This window comes from Podarcis tiliguerta, assembly GCF_965153285.1.
Source record: "Podarcis tiliguerta genome assembly, chromosome: 13".
Classification (NCBI taxonomy): Eukaryota; Metazoa; Chordata; class Lepidosauria; order Squamata; family Lacertidae; genus Podarcis; species Podarcis tiliguerta.
Genome location: NC_139546.1, coordinates 19033828 through 19048767, shown reverse-complemented (window position 1 = coordinate 19048767; position 14940 = coordinate 19033828). Strand labels below are relative to the sequence as shown.

Here is a 14940-nt window from a genome sequence, read left to right as displayed (position 1 = left end):
CAATGCCGGCATGTGTGTGTTTTGTGGGAGGGTACTTACAGATGGGCCAGGGGGTCCGACTCTTCCAGCAGCTCCAGGGAATCCAGTAGCACCCTATGAAAGGAATGAAAGAGAAGGTTCCTTTTCAATAACTCCTCCCCTACCAAGCAGGAACTGTACGTGTGATTCTAGCACAGATTCCCCACTTAGTAGGATCCTGCAATGGATTTCGTCTTAATTTCTCAGTTCGGCAACCTCTTTGCAATGCCGAAGCTCCTTGCCACAGAAAGATAATGATATCTCAGCTCTTCTAGCATCTTGTCACTACTGCTTCTGGGTATGCAGAAAAAGGGTGCCATTTTTATTTTATTTTATTATTTGTTTCTACCAGCTAGAGATCCTCATACATCATGCAGCTAAACCAATTTGGATGACGTGATCGAGGTTAATTGCATTGCAATCAGCTTGGGCTTAATTTCAGCCTAGAACCTGCCAGTGGCAAGCTCTGGAATGTGATTCCCCCTCCCCCTTCTTGTGTGTTAGATGGGTTTAGGCTAGCTAGTGAGAGCCTCTGAACATACACAGAGACTTTTCCTCACCACGGTGTAGCTGGTCTGCTGTGAATACCGATTAACTATTTTGGATCAGGTGCTAAAGAGCCCTGTCTTGCCCACCTCACATAGACTGTGATCTTTCTGGGCAGAGGTTTCACGATCCCTTCTGTGGTACATTTCTGCAGCCCACTGCTGCAGCCGAGAGCTGCATTAGTTTTCTAACCCACGATCTGCTTTAAATGTCCTAGGGTGATCAACTGGGAGTGATTTCCTTAGGATGTGAAAACTCTGGCTTTCGAACATGAATGCATTTTTGACTCGCACCCAGGTTAAGAATGCAGAAGAAGGAGGTACTCACAGGGGGTCCTGCACTTCCACGAGCACCTTTGGGTCCAGGAGCACCAACAGCACCCTGCAACAGGCGGGAGGGAGACAGTGTTAAGCCAAAGGCTGATGGAAGGTGATGGGTTCACGAAAGAGATTGGGGTGCAACAAGAGGGTCACTTACAGCGGGTCCGGGAGGTCCAGTGGCACCAGCAGGTCCGGGAGGACCAGCATCGCCTTTAGCACCAGCATCACCTTGTTCACCTTTAGCACCAGGTTGTCCATCAGCACCCTGTGGAGGTAAGAGCAGAGCAGGTGGTGGTGAAGGATGGAAAAGGAAAGACATATCTACTTAAGATGGAAGATATTAATGGATCTTTCTCTGCATCGTCCAAGTACATCTGACTAAATGATCTCATTGTGCCAGAGGAGGTTGGACCACATTGCTTCTGATAACCTGCCAGGTGTGAATCAAACAGGAAGAGGCAGCATGAGAAGCAAGGTTTGCACAACCTGGAACAGGGAGGGTGCAAATGGAGAGGAGGGTTCTCAATCAGGTTTGGGAGAATCAGTTCCCAGTCTCTCTCGGTTACATAGTGGAGTCAACCCGGTTGCAGTTCAGCTTGGGACATGGGGAAATCCAGGTTCAAGTGCCCACTCCTCAGCTTTGGGTTCAAGCACCTTTCTCACAGTTTAATCAACCTCAAAGGATTTGTTGGGAGGACAAAGAGGATGAGCACTTGCAAAGCAATTGGCAGATCCATATGTCATCAAGAATCAGCATGGAAACCACATCAACTTGTGATTTACTGTCTTGACTGACCCAGTTCTTTAGTGGCTCTACACTCAAGTTCACCCAGTTCTGGAAAATACTCCTAAAATGGATTCAAGTAGGACATGGAAGATTGCTGTCTGGGCTCCTATTTTATTTATTTTAATCATACCCTACCTTGTTCTCCAAAGGACCTCAAGGTGGCAGTGAAAGTGGTTAAAAGTGGCATAAGGCACTGAAAAAGGCACTGCTGGGTAGAATTTGCCACCCCAATAGTGCACTAATTAATGCCTGCTTGATTGCTGTAGTTAGGAGGAAGGTAAGGGAGAACCGAATTGTTCTTCCAAGCCTTATGAGGAACAGTTGAAGGAACTGTGTATGTTTAGCCTGGGAAAGAAGAGACTGAGAGAAGGTATGATAGCCATCTTCAAATATCTCAAGCGCTGGAAGATGGAGGAAGCTTGTTTTCTCCTGCTTTGAAGGGTAGGACTTGAATCAATGGCTTCAAGTTACAAGAGAGGAGATTCCAACTAAACATCAGCAAAAACCTGACAGTAATTGTTCTACAGTAGAAAGGTCTCCCTGGGAAGGTGGTGGACTCTCCTTCCTTGGAGGTTTATACGCAGAGGTTGGATGGCCATCTGTCACGGATGCTTTAGCCGAGATCCCTGCATTGCAGGGGGTTGGACTAGAAAACCCTTGGCGTTTCTTCCAACCCTACAGTTCTATGATTCTATGAATATACCCCAGATTGGGACTATTTTCTTTACTTTATGAGCACTGCTAACTGAGGAATTGCAATGCCTGGAACGTATAACTTTCTCCTACCAGAGATCACTTGATAACAATCTACAGGTGCTTCTGGTCGCAAACCTTGCCTGTCAACTATTGCTGCTTGCTTGCCACAATGTGCACCAGAACGGAGGGATTGTCCACCCTGCACCCAACACCCAACATGCAACGAATCAACAGTTTGATGAGAACTGAACACTTGTCATCATACTCACAGGGGGGCCGGCAAATCCAGCGGGTCCGGCAGGGCCAGGCTCACCACGATCTCCCTGGGGAGGAAAATGAGACAAATGCATTTGGTCAGTGGTGATGAGAGGAAGGGTCAAAGAATGAGAGAAGGCGATAAGAATGAGATCCCTGCATTGCAGGGGGTTTGGATTGGATAACCCTTGGGGTACCTTCCAACTCTACAATTCTGTGTTTCTAGGATGGAAAAGAAAGGACTTACGGGAGCACCACGAGCACCGGTGGGACCAGCAGGGCCAGCAGGACCAGCTTCACCCTGGTTGAGGAAGAAAAGAAATAGAGATGAGGTTAAGCTCCAGGGAACCAGGAGGAACCACAAAAGGCTCTGTAACACAAGTAGGAAAAAAGCACACACACACACACACACACACCCAGGATGCATAGCTCAGTCAGTCGAGCACGAAACTCTTAATCTCAGGGTTGTATGTTTGAGCCCCACATTGGATGAAAGATTCCTGCATCACAGAAGGTTGAACACAAGATGACCCTTGTGGTCCTTCTTCCAATTCTACAAATCTGTGATCTAAAGCTGCAGAACCCTACCGGTTAGTTACGTTCCTCTCTTATACCTTGCTACTCTCACCAGGTTGGATAAATGCCTCTTTTTCTAATCATGTACTCACTGCCTCGCATGGAGGCCTAAGTTCAACATGTGAATTGAAAAACATGAACCGTTTGCCTTCATATCTAGCAGAGAGAGAGAGAGAGAGAGAGAGCCAGCCATTGAGTTTTATGGTATGAAAACAGGAGGGGGAAAGCTTATTAGTGACAGGTTGGAAGAACAAAATTGGGGACGGATGGGGAAGGATCATAGCTCAGTGGTAGAGCACATCCTCTGTAAGCAAAGGTCCTCCAAAGGGTTGGTCCCTGATACCTGCCTGAAACCCTGGAGAGGTGGTGCCACTCATTGTGGACAGTACTAAGTTGATGGATCAATGGCGCTTGGATTGTATGAGGCTGGAGAGGAGAGACTAGAAGGCTGGTCATGTCCATACCTTTCAGCCTAGCCTATTCGTAGGACCTGAAAGCACCCCTAAATAGTATACATAATATAGCAGGTTGAGCTGGGAAAATCCTTTAACTGCGTAGTCAGGGTGGCCTATGAGACAATGTGACCTGCAGATGATCACCTGTCGGCCCATCGCTCTCATCCATGCAATTCTGCAGGCAAAAAGAAGCCCTTTCTCCCCATGTGTTCTTTCCACAGCCAACAACCTTCATCCAGTGTCCTGGGGATGCTGTTGTGGAGGTTGTAGCCTCAGCCAGCGATGGGTGTCCAGGTGACATCAAGTGAATAAGGTGAGAAGGAAGGGGCTAAGCTCTTCCCCCCAGTGCTCCACTCCAGATTGACCTATCACTGAATCTAGTTGCTGGCCACTGTTTTAATTTCAAACTAGCCCCTGTCAAATCAGCTCTGGTCCATGTGGACATGAGCTAGAAAGGTTCTGATATACAGTGACATTCCACTAGCCTCTTGCTCTCTGCCCAAGCCTAGCCCAGCTGACCTCATAGAGATTGAGGGCTTCAGATGAAGACAGTCATCATAGGCTAAAATCCCAGGATCCAATAAGGGCACACAATGCCGAGATTCTCATACTTAGAATTTCTTGTCCCCATGGCTGCCCTATTCTTGCCATCAGCATGCAGGGCAGGGACACTGAGCTGACTAGAAAGGGCCAGTTTGGATCTCTGCATCCCTACGCCATCAGAACACCTGGTCAGGAAAGAGTTGCCAACTGCCTCTCCACTGCATGCTTTGCAAAGGAATGGCGTCAAAGCCCAAGTCGGAAGACGCCAAATAGCTCCCAGCTCATTCACAAATTCGTTAATATGCCAGAAAATGCACCTAGACATCTGACAACTGGAGATCACTAGACCTTTTTCTGGAAAAGAGGTACATCAAGTCAGTGGAGCACTTGCCTTGTCACCAGGAGCACCAGAAGGTCCAGGTGGGCCAATAGGTCCAGTCAATCCTCTAAGTCCATCCTTGCCAGGAGCACCATCAGCACCTTTGGGACCAGTGTCACCCTAGGAGGAAGGAGAAACAGAGCAGACCATGAAGCACCGAAAGGAACAAGCTGGTGCAAAAACTGGGAGGAAGAACTCTCTGTTGACGATACAAGGTGTCTCATATCTGAAGGTCTTGGGAGAGATCCGACCATCTAGCAGAATCTGCATTAGGATGTCAAGCTGAGTTTGGCGCGAGGGAATTTATCTCAAGGAGACTGATGGAAGAAGGACTAGGTGCTGGATAGCACCCCGAGATCTGCCCTTCATTCCAACCCTGAAGGCAAAAGCCTGCAAGCCAGAGGTGGGGGAACTGTGCCCCTCCAGATGTTGAGTTTCTATCCAGCATGGATGATGGTCAGGGATGCTGGCAGCTATAGTCCAGCAACATCTGGAGGGCTGCACCAACCATCCTCTTGCTTTGGCCATACAGAAGGGAAGAGTCGCCTGCCCACTGGATATTTTAAGGAGGGGAGTTTCTAAATACCAGCAAGCAGAATTTAATATTATGTTCCTGTTCCTTATTTCCCACATTACGATTCTGCCAGCAGTCTACTTCAGGTAGAGGAAGGTCTGGGGGCAGATTACAGGCCTTGGATGGAGAAGGCCCTAGGTTAGATTTCTGCCCCCTTTTTTTCATTAAAAAAATAAAATAAATCCCATGTGCTGGAAGTGGGAAATATCTCAGCCAGATATGGTGGAGCTCTGTTGCCAGCTGAAATAGACAGAGTACTGAGCTTGGTGGACCATTTCCCTGACACAGTGTAAGGCAACTCCGGATGTTACATTTCCACAAACTTCCTACCCAATTGAAATGGTGTGTTACAAAGCCAGTCAATAGCCCAGTGTGTTTTCCTATCACTTTCTTTATCACCTAAAAGTCCTGTTTTGGAGGGAAGTGGGTGTGTTGCCAAACAACACCAAACGCATTTCAATTGCACAGAGTTTGTTGGCGTGCAGGTAAATCCCACCTGCAAAACAGCAACAGCCTTGCAAGTGACCTCCTGTTTTTATTAAGTCTTCCATCCACTGGCCCCCTATGACCCTCATATGAACCTGTGGGCATGAGGATCTGTGTCAAGATTATCTCTGCACAGTTGCAGTAATGGTGGTTCGTCATGAAAGTGGGCTGGAGAGAGATATGAGGAGAAGTTGGGAAAGCCTCCTAACTGGAGGGTTATATTTGGAAGAGTCAAGGGGCTGTTGCCGTTGTTGTTGTTTGCTTGTTCGCCTTCTTTATAGGTCGGTTAAGTTAGTGAGCTGCCATTTTGATGGCATTGTTTCCAAGGACCAGATACTTACTCTGTCTCCCTTGGCACCAGGCAGACCAGCAGCACCACGTTCGCCAGGCATACCCTGAAGGCCAGCAGGACCTTGGTTTCCGGGGGCACCAGGAGCACCAGCATCACCCTAGAGGAGCAGAGCCAAACAAACAAACACATATCAGAAGCAGAGCTAAGATACCAGGCCCAGCATAGATGGCAGCACCGAATCCCTTCTGAATTCTGTCTGTCTGTCTCATATTTGCAAAACAACATTTATTTATTTTTCAGATTTTCAGTCTGTATGCTAGGGAAGAAGAGCCTTGTTGCACCCAGGAAGGCAATGATTTAGAGGGATTGGGTAGATGATACTAAGGAACAGGCACAGGATTCCTGAATGTGCCCCTGCCAAGGCAAATCCATTTCTTTCCTTATTTGCTTTAGGGTGCAAAATTTGCCTTGCTTGGAGTGAAATGTGCCTATAGGTTCTGAAAAGAGAAAGAAGGTCCCAGAGCTTGTCCCATGTGGTCCGGCTAACGTAATAAGGTAGCAGAATCGAAGCTGTGTCCTGCTTCATGGCAGATGCTTGGTTGGATTCCAAAACTTAGCCCAACCCTGGTGAAATGAAACAGCTCAGCTGTGGGCCTCTACTCCTGATTTGCCCAATATCCTTATAACCTCTCTTTCTGTGTGTGTGGAAATGCACTATTATCAAGTTCCATAAGCTCATAAGATGACCCCAAATACTACAGGTGGTCCCACTCTGTCTTAAGCTGGTGAGCACTGTACATCACCTTTGTTGAGAAAACAGGAGCTGTGAGGGGATGCTTCAGAAGGCATAGATTGTTTCCTTCACCTCTTGAATTATAGATGTTTTGCTGCCTACGTGGCTCAAAACCTAACTCTGATCATTTGAAAAAAATCCCAAGCATCCAAGACTGATTTTTATATTTGTCATGCAAGATATTTTCAAGGAAGATAAAGGACATGGATAATAATAAGCGATGGACTTCATCCTATCATGCACCCTTACCTTAGCACCATCGTTACCAGGAGCACCATTAGAACCACGGGCACCCTGAGGACCTGGGGGGCCTTGGACACCACGTTCACCGGGGAAACCTCTCTCGCCCTAGAGGGAGGAAAGAGATCTGGTTAGAACGCCAGCATCACAGTAAACAGCAGCGGACCAATGAAAATACATATGGAAGACCAGTATGGAGAAGAAGATCTTCACTTACTCTTGCACCAGAGGGACCAGGAGGACCAACATCACCAGGGACACCCTATCAGAAGAAGAAAAATCATTGGTTAATGAATCTTTGGCATCCAGGTGTCATAGGTAATCCAAGATGGGGCTGATGGATGGTTCTGCTGTGCAGCACTGGGGGTGAATTTTGCTGCTTCATGGCTGAGGACTATGTGGACTTATGGTCCCTTTGAATTATGGAATTCCAGAAGGAACAGCTCAAGTCTGAAGTGGCAGGATTTGCCTGATGTGGGCAGGGTCTCTAGCATATGAAAGCATGGAGGAAAGTGGACAGCACAATGAGAAGCATCTAGCTATTCTCTTCTGCTTGGTAGGAGACACTTCAGGAGGTATGCATTGTAAACCTCCCTTGACGGCTTCTCCAAAACCGCATGTTGGAAACATGAGTGGACAGGATTGAAGATGGACTCTTTTAAAATGCCAACTTCAGCCACAGAATATTAGCATAAATTACGGGCTCCTGAATCATCAAGTTGTGCCCAATCCAATGGCTTACTGAAAGAGTCACTAGGCCTAAACTAAGGACTCCACTCATTTCAGCATCTCTTCACCTCGCTGAGACAACGTCCCCTTGAGGAACAAGAAGCATCAAATATCTACAGTGCTTTGAATGCCTGAAATCCCAGTTTTAGTCCAAGCAATCAATCCTATCTCTAGTAGGAGAAGGACACGGGGGAGATACAGATCTGTTGCCTACAATATGGGAGGTTTCTATGGCCATTGGGCCATGCAAAAGGAAAATATTTCCTTCCCGCCCTCCCTATATACTTCTTTGCAGGTGCTCTGGATTTTTATTGTTGGCCAATCAACTGGAAGTCCATTGGCTTTGCAAAGGGAGCATGAGAGAAGCGTCATACGAAAAGCAGGCATGGCACGGACTCTGCTGTGATTGCACAGCTTCCAATTCATTCAACGCAAAGGGTGCATGTGGTTCTCAGAATGTTGCTGGATAGATTCAGCACCAGCACTGTACTGGTTTTTTTGCAAGGAGTGGATGAAGCCTTTATAAAGAAAGCCACCTGAGCTAAGGGATTCTAAGCTTGCTGTGGTCCTGAAAGGAAGGAGCAAACTGTGCCTGCTGAAATTCCCTCCAGCTATTCAAAGGAGGAGAAACCTCACCCTGCTGTGTGTGTGCACGTAGATTGTGAATAACCGAACAGAAGAAGCTAAGTGGGGAGAAGCTTGACCATCAAGGTATCCTTACGTCTTTCTATAGTATGGTGTAAGTACTGCATTCTGTCTGAAGGTATTCAGGAAGGCAGATGCAAATGCCATATCTATATGTGGAGCGAGGCTTACTGGGGAGCCAGCAAGCTCAGATCAGACCCCAAACTACCTATCTCTGAACCCAGTCTCTTCTTCACATTTCTCTATGTGCAGCCTCATTTCTTACCTGTTCACCAGGCTTTCCAGATTCACCAGGGGCACCTGCAGGACCGGGAAGACCCTGTAAGAGAAAACCAGAGATGGAGAAGGTGTTAGATTAGGAACTGAGATCTTGCTTTTCAAAGAGCTTAGCTATATCTATCCTACAATTTGATCGCCCACAATTATTTTGTGTGTGTGCACAAGCACAGGCATTGATGCCTGTTGTCATGGTTTCTGCATAGTTAAATTTCCCAGCTTTCCTTTTTTCTTCTTCAAAGCCTTGATTTGAAGAACATATTTGCATGTTGTGCCCGTCAAACTATTATACTGTTGCCTCCCACTCCTTCCAGAAAATTTGCAAAGAAATCTGAAAACCTGAAGCAAAGGAGCAGGTTTAAGCATGCAAAATGCAGAAATGTACTATGTTTGCAACGTTTATTGCTATCCCTGAAGTTTCTTCCCCATGCAGCCGGCTTTCAAATTTGGAGTTTTGCTGTGGCAGAAAATACACACACAGTTCTGTATGTGCCTCTATTCATGGAAAGCTTTTTTTTTTACCTGGAATCCGGGAGCTCCACCGGGACCTTGTTCACCTCTTTCTCCAGCAGGGCCCTAGGATGGGAAGCAAAGGAAAGTTCAAAGGTTGGTAGGCGTCAAAAAGTGGTTTCCTACAATAGCCATCAATGGTACAGAAAGTGGGATCAGGGAAGAATTCATACTTACACTTGGGCCAGGGGGTCCCTGGGCACCAGTTTCACCATCTTTACCAGGAGCACCCTGCAAGGGAGAAGAGGATCAAAAAGGCAGAGATGAGAGTATCTGGATGGACTCTTCGGAGAACAGTCTACATTGAAAGCACTCCATTGTTTTTCTACTCCTGTGTCCAGATCTTCTGAATTCATTGCATTGACTTCCTTGTCACTCTATACCACTGTCAAACCTGCAGCCTCTAATGTCTATGCGCTGCTCTTCTTTGTGTGACTCTCCACACAAATGCATCTCATCTGTGATTTGTCCTTAGTAAAGGCTTCCCAGAGCTTTGCCTTGCCTGCTCCTCCACTGCTCTCTGACTGGCTTGTGGGATAAAGGCCCAGGACAAATGTATCAGTCCCCAGCCTCTCCCTCTGCTCTCAGCCTTCTCTGTTACATAGATTGAAAGCTAGGGTTGTGATCACTTCTATGTTCTATTGTCAAGTACGGGAGTTCCCCTCTCCCTTCCGGTGGCTCACCGATAAGAATTAACGAGCGTTTGGTAGATTTATAGACCTTTTATTACAGCATTCTGTTACCAGCACAAACAGGCCACCCTCCAGAAGGATATCAGTTGCCTACTCTGGCTCCTCCCCACTTCCGCAGCAAGAAGTGTGCCAACGGGAAGTCACCCCCCCCCCATGTCTCTGACATGATCAGACCTCCGAGTTTGGGGGGAGGGAGGGTGTCATCCCCCCACTCTCGACTGATGTATCGCCCAGCTGCTCCCTCCCTTCTGGTTGCTTAGCTACTATCTCATAACTGGGTAGCTCCTCTCTAACTATGCAGCTTCTGTTTCTGCCTGTCTCTCTGCTTCTGGAAACGCTGGAAGCAGGCGGGGTCAAATATTCCCCCTCCTCTTCTGTTGGGAACTGATCTCCCTGCATTTGCATTCCCCAGTCTTCTGATCCAGACCAGCCCCTGACATCTATATAGTGTCTTGGTGTCAAATCAATTTCCTTGCTGTGACAGGGCTTGCTATAGCGAACAAGTGCCCAAGATTTCTTGCTTTCATCTAAAAATCCCTGTGTGCAAAGCCGTATCTGAACCTGGCTGCAGAGGGCATTAAGCAAAATACTTACAACAGCACCGGTAGGTCCAGGAGCACCTCTCTCGCCAGGTTTGCCAGGCTCACCCTAGAAGAAGAAGGGGGCAAAGGGGGTCATTTCAGAGACAGGATTGACAACTTGACGAGCAGTGAGCAAGAAGATATTCGTAGCAGTGGAACTCCATTGCACTCTTCGGGTCATACTAGAACGAGTCAAATCCAGGTTATGTGTATGCTGTGTTCAAAATTTGGACCACAAATGGATACAACCATTTATGGGGAAACCACAGCGCCTGCATGTTGCTGCATTCTTGGGAATGATTTTTGGCTGAAGGGTAGCTTTATGTTGCAAAACAATAATGAACAAGGAGCCATAACTTGTCTTGTGTGCCCACTGCTCATACTGAATCGCTGGACTGCAACTGATTTACCACATACCCAGAACAGAATCACTGCAATGATCTGCTTAATTCTAAGGTCCAATACAAGAACTGAAGATTCAGTTCTGGAAAGGGAGCCATCTAAACCATGAAACCAGGCTGATGCCCCATGGCAGTAACAGCAGATGCAGAATCACGATGAAGAACAGAAATGACCAACAATTTAGGTCTTTATGAACACCCAGAGTTTTGGGGGTTTTTTTGTCCCTCTAGTTGCTCAAAGACGTAAGGAGGGCAGCTAGAAGGAGCTTGCAGTTACAGGCACTGCCAGCCATTATTTCATGAAGACTTGAAGGCAGCCATTTCAGGAAGTTCTGAAATGAAGTTCTGCCATTTTCATGGCAACACTGCAAGCTGAACTTCAAGCAAAGACTGGGCACTGCGAGGAGAAAGCTGGATTTTGCCATCCTTGAATTTTCATCCAAGGGAGTGTAAGATTCAGGGGAAGGAAGCAGTTACTTACAGCAGCGCCTTTAGGTCCAGGGAATCCCATGACACCAGCTTGACCTCTTGCACCAGGTGGACCTGCAGGTCCAGGGCGGCCATCTTGACCAGCGGGGCCCTGTTAGGAGACATAAAAGCCCGTAAGTTTTTGTGTGTGTATGTGTGTGTTTTAAGAGAACAATTCCTTTCTGAGCAAAGTAAAACAATGAAGAATGCCATCCTGTTGCTACTCACAGTGGGTCCAGTCTTGCCATCGGGGCCAGGGCTTCCAGGGCTACCAGTCAGACCCTATAGGTGGGAGGGGAAAGGAAGGTGAGTTAGGAAACATCCTTTGGTCAATAACAACGAGGGTTTGTAACCTAGAAAGGGTAAGGTAGGATTGCTCTGTCTTTGCCACCCCATTCAGCACAGTCATTCCTAAATGCTCTACAACCCCTGTTTTGAAAACATCTGTTTGTCATAGGAACCCCTTATTGTGCACCTCTTTTGTGAATGATTCCCAGTTCTCCTAAATGCTTCTTTACAGCTTTTGCGAACCCCTTCTGGAAGTGTTCACCCTCGCCCTTCCATCTCCAGATGTACAGAATATCTGAGTAGCTAATAAATCCAATGTGTCCCTTGCAGTTGGTGGTTTTTTTTCATAAGGGGGCGGGGGAAGACTTTTGTTTTGTTTCCAAAAAAATTCTAGGGGTTGCTGGTTTCTCTTAAATCAGTTCCAGTTCGAGTCCTGCTTTGTTGTCCTCCTTCTGGTTTTGTTTTATTTCAGATTAATTGGTGCATTTTTTTTAAATCCGATTTTAATTTTGTTCTAGGTTGCCCTGAGCTCATGGGAGAAAGTGGTAGATCGATGCATTAGATAGATGGGCATAATGATCCCCTTTGCATCTTGAAGTGGGGGGGGGGGGGGCGTAGAACGCAGGGTTCAAATCACTGAGCAAGGAAGGATTTGAGAGCTTGTGTGACCCAGTAAGAAGGGTATTTCAGCTTGGCTAATAAGCCCCCGAGTTAAATTTACAATGCTGTATTTAATTTTCTAGTGCCCTTGGGCAAGTCACGTCTTTCTAGGGTTGCACTGAACGTTTGCCTCTGAATATGTTCTTGGCAAAAATGGGGTGTTCAGGGAGGCTGAATTTCCCCCTAAAAACTCCTTGCATTTACTTTGATGGTGCTGTTTGCAGCTATTGCTTCCCCACATTGCTGCTATTTCTTTAAGGGCTTTTTCTGCTTCCAGAAATGACCCTTACCAATCAAGGATCACATAGGGAGCTACAGGGCGCCACGATGCCATCCATTACCCGCATTCTAACTGGGCAAATTCTTACCCTTATCCCATCATGACCCTTCCGTAAAAAAAAAACAGCCAAAAGAGGACACTAAAACCTGTCGGCAAAAGTCTTCCTCCTTTCAATTCACTTATGCATTTCTCAGCCTCAGTTCCCCGTCTGCAAAATGGGACCATTGCAGACTTTCCTTGCAGGGGTGGTCTTTCAAATTTTTGCAGCAAGGCCACAATTTGGGGGCCCCTGGCCCTCGCCTCCCAATCTGCTCAATTCACTATGTCATATTTGCGATGCCCCCCAGCTCAGCGCCCAGTGTGGCAGAACCGGTCGTGGTGCCTGAAATCTGCCTCTGCTCCTTTACCAAGTTGTTAGGACAGGGAGTGCAAAGTCCTTTGCATACTTCAAAGTCCTATGTTATGTCCTAGGTGCAATTACTATAACAACAAGGGGAGCTTGTGATTACCTAACACAGTTTGTTTTTCAATTCCTCTCTAGGGCATGGGAGCTTCTGGCAGAAGGAACCTCATTCCCCACTGCCCAGGGCCTAACAGGAAAGCGTATGGCCAGATTGCCTTTGCACTTCTGCCAGATCTCTTGCAATCCACTCACCTTGGCTCCAGGGAGACCAGGCTCACCAGGGCGTCCAGCTTCGCCAGTGTTTCCTTTGGGACCAGCAGGGCCGGGAGAGCCACGCTCGCCAGGTGGGCCCTGGAAGAGGAAAAGCAGTCAAGTTATCCCATTAAGCACTGCAGGTAAATGCCGACATTGTTTCATCTTCTTCTGGTTCAGAAGGCTGTTATATCAGAGCTCAATCTAAGATTCCCAGAATTGTAGACCTTGAGGGCCATCTAGTCCAACCCCTTTGCAATGCAGGAAATCTGAGCACATGGTCTCCCCTCCACTTTGAAACCATACCGGACCCTGCTTAGCTTTGCAAGTGTGCTAGCAGTTTTATTGCTGCACCACTAGGAGGACAGCAAGGGAAGGAGACCAACACCAGGCTGCCTGATTCTGTGTGGATTGCTTAATCTTCATGGGCAGAAAATATAAGATATGAGCCATAAAAAAGTCCCAAACCCAACAATATGAGCAATAACTACTGGGGCTCTGGTTCTCCATTAGCCAGATGAGCATATGTGAGTGGTTTGAGGTTATGCTGGAGAATTCCAGAACGTGAGAACATAGTAAAGTGTGATATATAATAATGAAATGTTGCTGGGGTGGGAAGGGCAAAGGGTGGGTGAGTTGGTGGGACTACAGCTGGCTTCCAGACAAGATCTGGTGCCTTTAAAAAAAGAATAGAAAAAAGCTCAAGAAAGCCCCTGGGACTGCAGGAGTGGGAAGACATGAAAGCAACTGGTGTTGTTAAGCAAGAGCTGGGAGCAATGATCAACTCATCTGGGGGCTTGAGGATGAGGCTGCAGTGTCTTCAAAAGGGATGACGTGTGATGCTCTCAGATGATTAGGCAACTCTTGCTGGCCCCTATAAATTTCCACAAGACTACCCAGCTCCTTCAGGGAGTTTTGGAGGGAGGTGGAAAGCAGATTCACTTAGTGCAAAGGAGCTCCTTAGATTTCTACATTTGCTGGACAATTAGACTTCCATCTTAGAGACCTGGGCACATGCCTGCCACAAACTTATTCAGCAGAAGCTTGGCCAAATTCCCACTCAGCATCCACCACTAAAATGGGAGTAGTATGAAGTTAATTCGAGCTGGAAGCTTTATTTTTTAATTTTTTTAAAAAAGAAAATTGCTATTTTCGATGTCTTTACTTTCACTAGCCCTACTATCAGCATTGGCAGGGCAGGAAAGAAATGAAAGAAATCGAGAACTAGTCATGTTTTGATAGCATTAGAACATGTGCAGAGTGCCATTTCTCAACGTTGTGAAAATCTGCTCAGGCCACCTGAGTTCCAAGGAAGAAGGCTTTCTTTCCATCCCCCATTTAACTCCTTTAAACTATTCCTAACGTAGGTAACAGCTAGCAAAAATAAAATAATATTCAGTAGCATTTGAGATTGCTCCAGGCTCCTTTCTACTAAGAGAACATTCCATCTCTCCCTGGTTTAACTGTCTCTGCCTTGACCCACATTCCCAGAGCCTTATCTGAGGCTTCCCACCTCAGCCCATTGGAGTGATGCCAATGGATGGAGAGGCCATTATTTTTATACCTTTTGTTCTGTAGAGAAGGCAGTGACAGCGTGAGGAGACTAGAACCTACCTTGGGACCAGCAATGCCATCAGATCCGGGGAAACCACGGCTTCCGGGAGCACCCTGCGAATGGTAAGGAGGAGAACAGGTTAATGTCATATACACAGCACTGGTTTCTCCCATCAAAGTGGACAGGGAAAATAGACATCGATTGGCCAGAAAGGACCAAAAATACAAATCCCACAAGGCA

At 46.9% G+C, this 14940-nt stretch overlaps 1 protein-coding gene and 1 long non-coding RNA gene across 3 annotated transcripts in view; one reads left to right on the top strand and one right to left on the bottom strand.

Moving 5' to 3' along the window:
- Positions 1–14940, top strand: part of LOC310661894 — a 54459-nt gene that overhangs the window by 18093 nt on the left and 21426 nt on the right. Inside the window, exons 2-3 of the long non-coding RNA XR_014504151.1 lie at positions 13032–13288; positions 14724–14822. This is a non-coding gene — a long non-coding RNA (uncharacterized lncRNA). The remainder of the gene's footprint in view (positions 1–13031; positions 13289–14723; positions 14823–14940) is intronic.
- Positions 1–14940, bottom strand: part of COL1A1 (collagen type I alpha 1 chain) — a 44828-nt gene that overhangs the window by 14256 nt on the left and 15632 nt on the right. For both annotated transcript variants that reach the window (XM_083408374.1, XM_083408375.1), the window contains 17 exons: positions 14760–14813; positions 13146–13244; positions 11491–11544; positions 11276–11374; positions 10407–10460; positions 9298–9351; positions 9133–9186; positions 8600–8653; positions 7178–7222; positions 6970–7068; positions 5977–6084; positions 4588–4695; positions 2870–2923; positions 2637–2690; positions 1042–1149; positions 892–945; positions 40–93 (listed from right to left, as the gene is read on the bottom strand). In XM_083408374.1, coding sequence (XP_083264500.1) covers positions 40–93; positions 892–945; positions 1042–1149; positions 2637–2690; positions 2870–2923; positions 4588–4695; positions 5977–6084; positions 6970–7068; positions 7178–7222; positions 8600–8653; positions 9133–9186; positions 9298–9351; positions 10407–10460; positions 11276–11374; positions 11491–11544; positions 13146–13244; positions 14760–14813 — 1206 coding nt within the window. The remainder of the gene's footprint in view (positions 1–39; positions 94–891; positions 946–1041; positions 1150–2636; positions 2691–2869; positions 2924–4587; positions 4696–5976; positions 6085–6969; positions 7069–7177; positions 7223–8599; positions 8654–9132; positions 9187–9297; positions 9352–10406; positions 10461–11275; positions 11375–11490; positions 11545–13145; positions 13245–14759; positions 14814–14940) is intronic.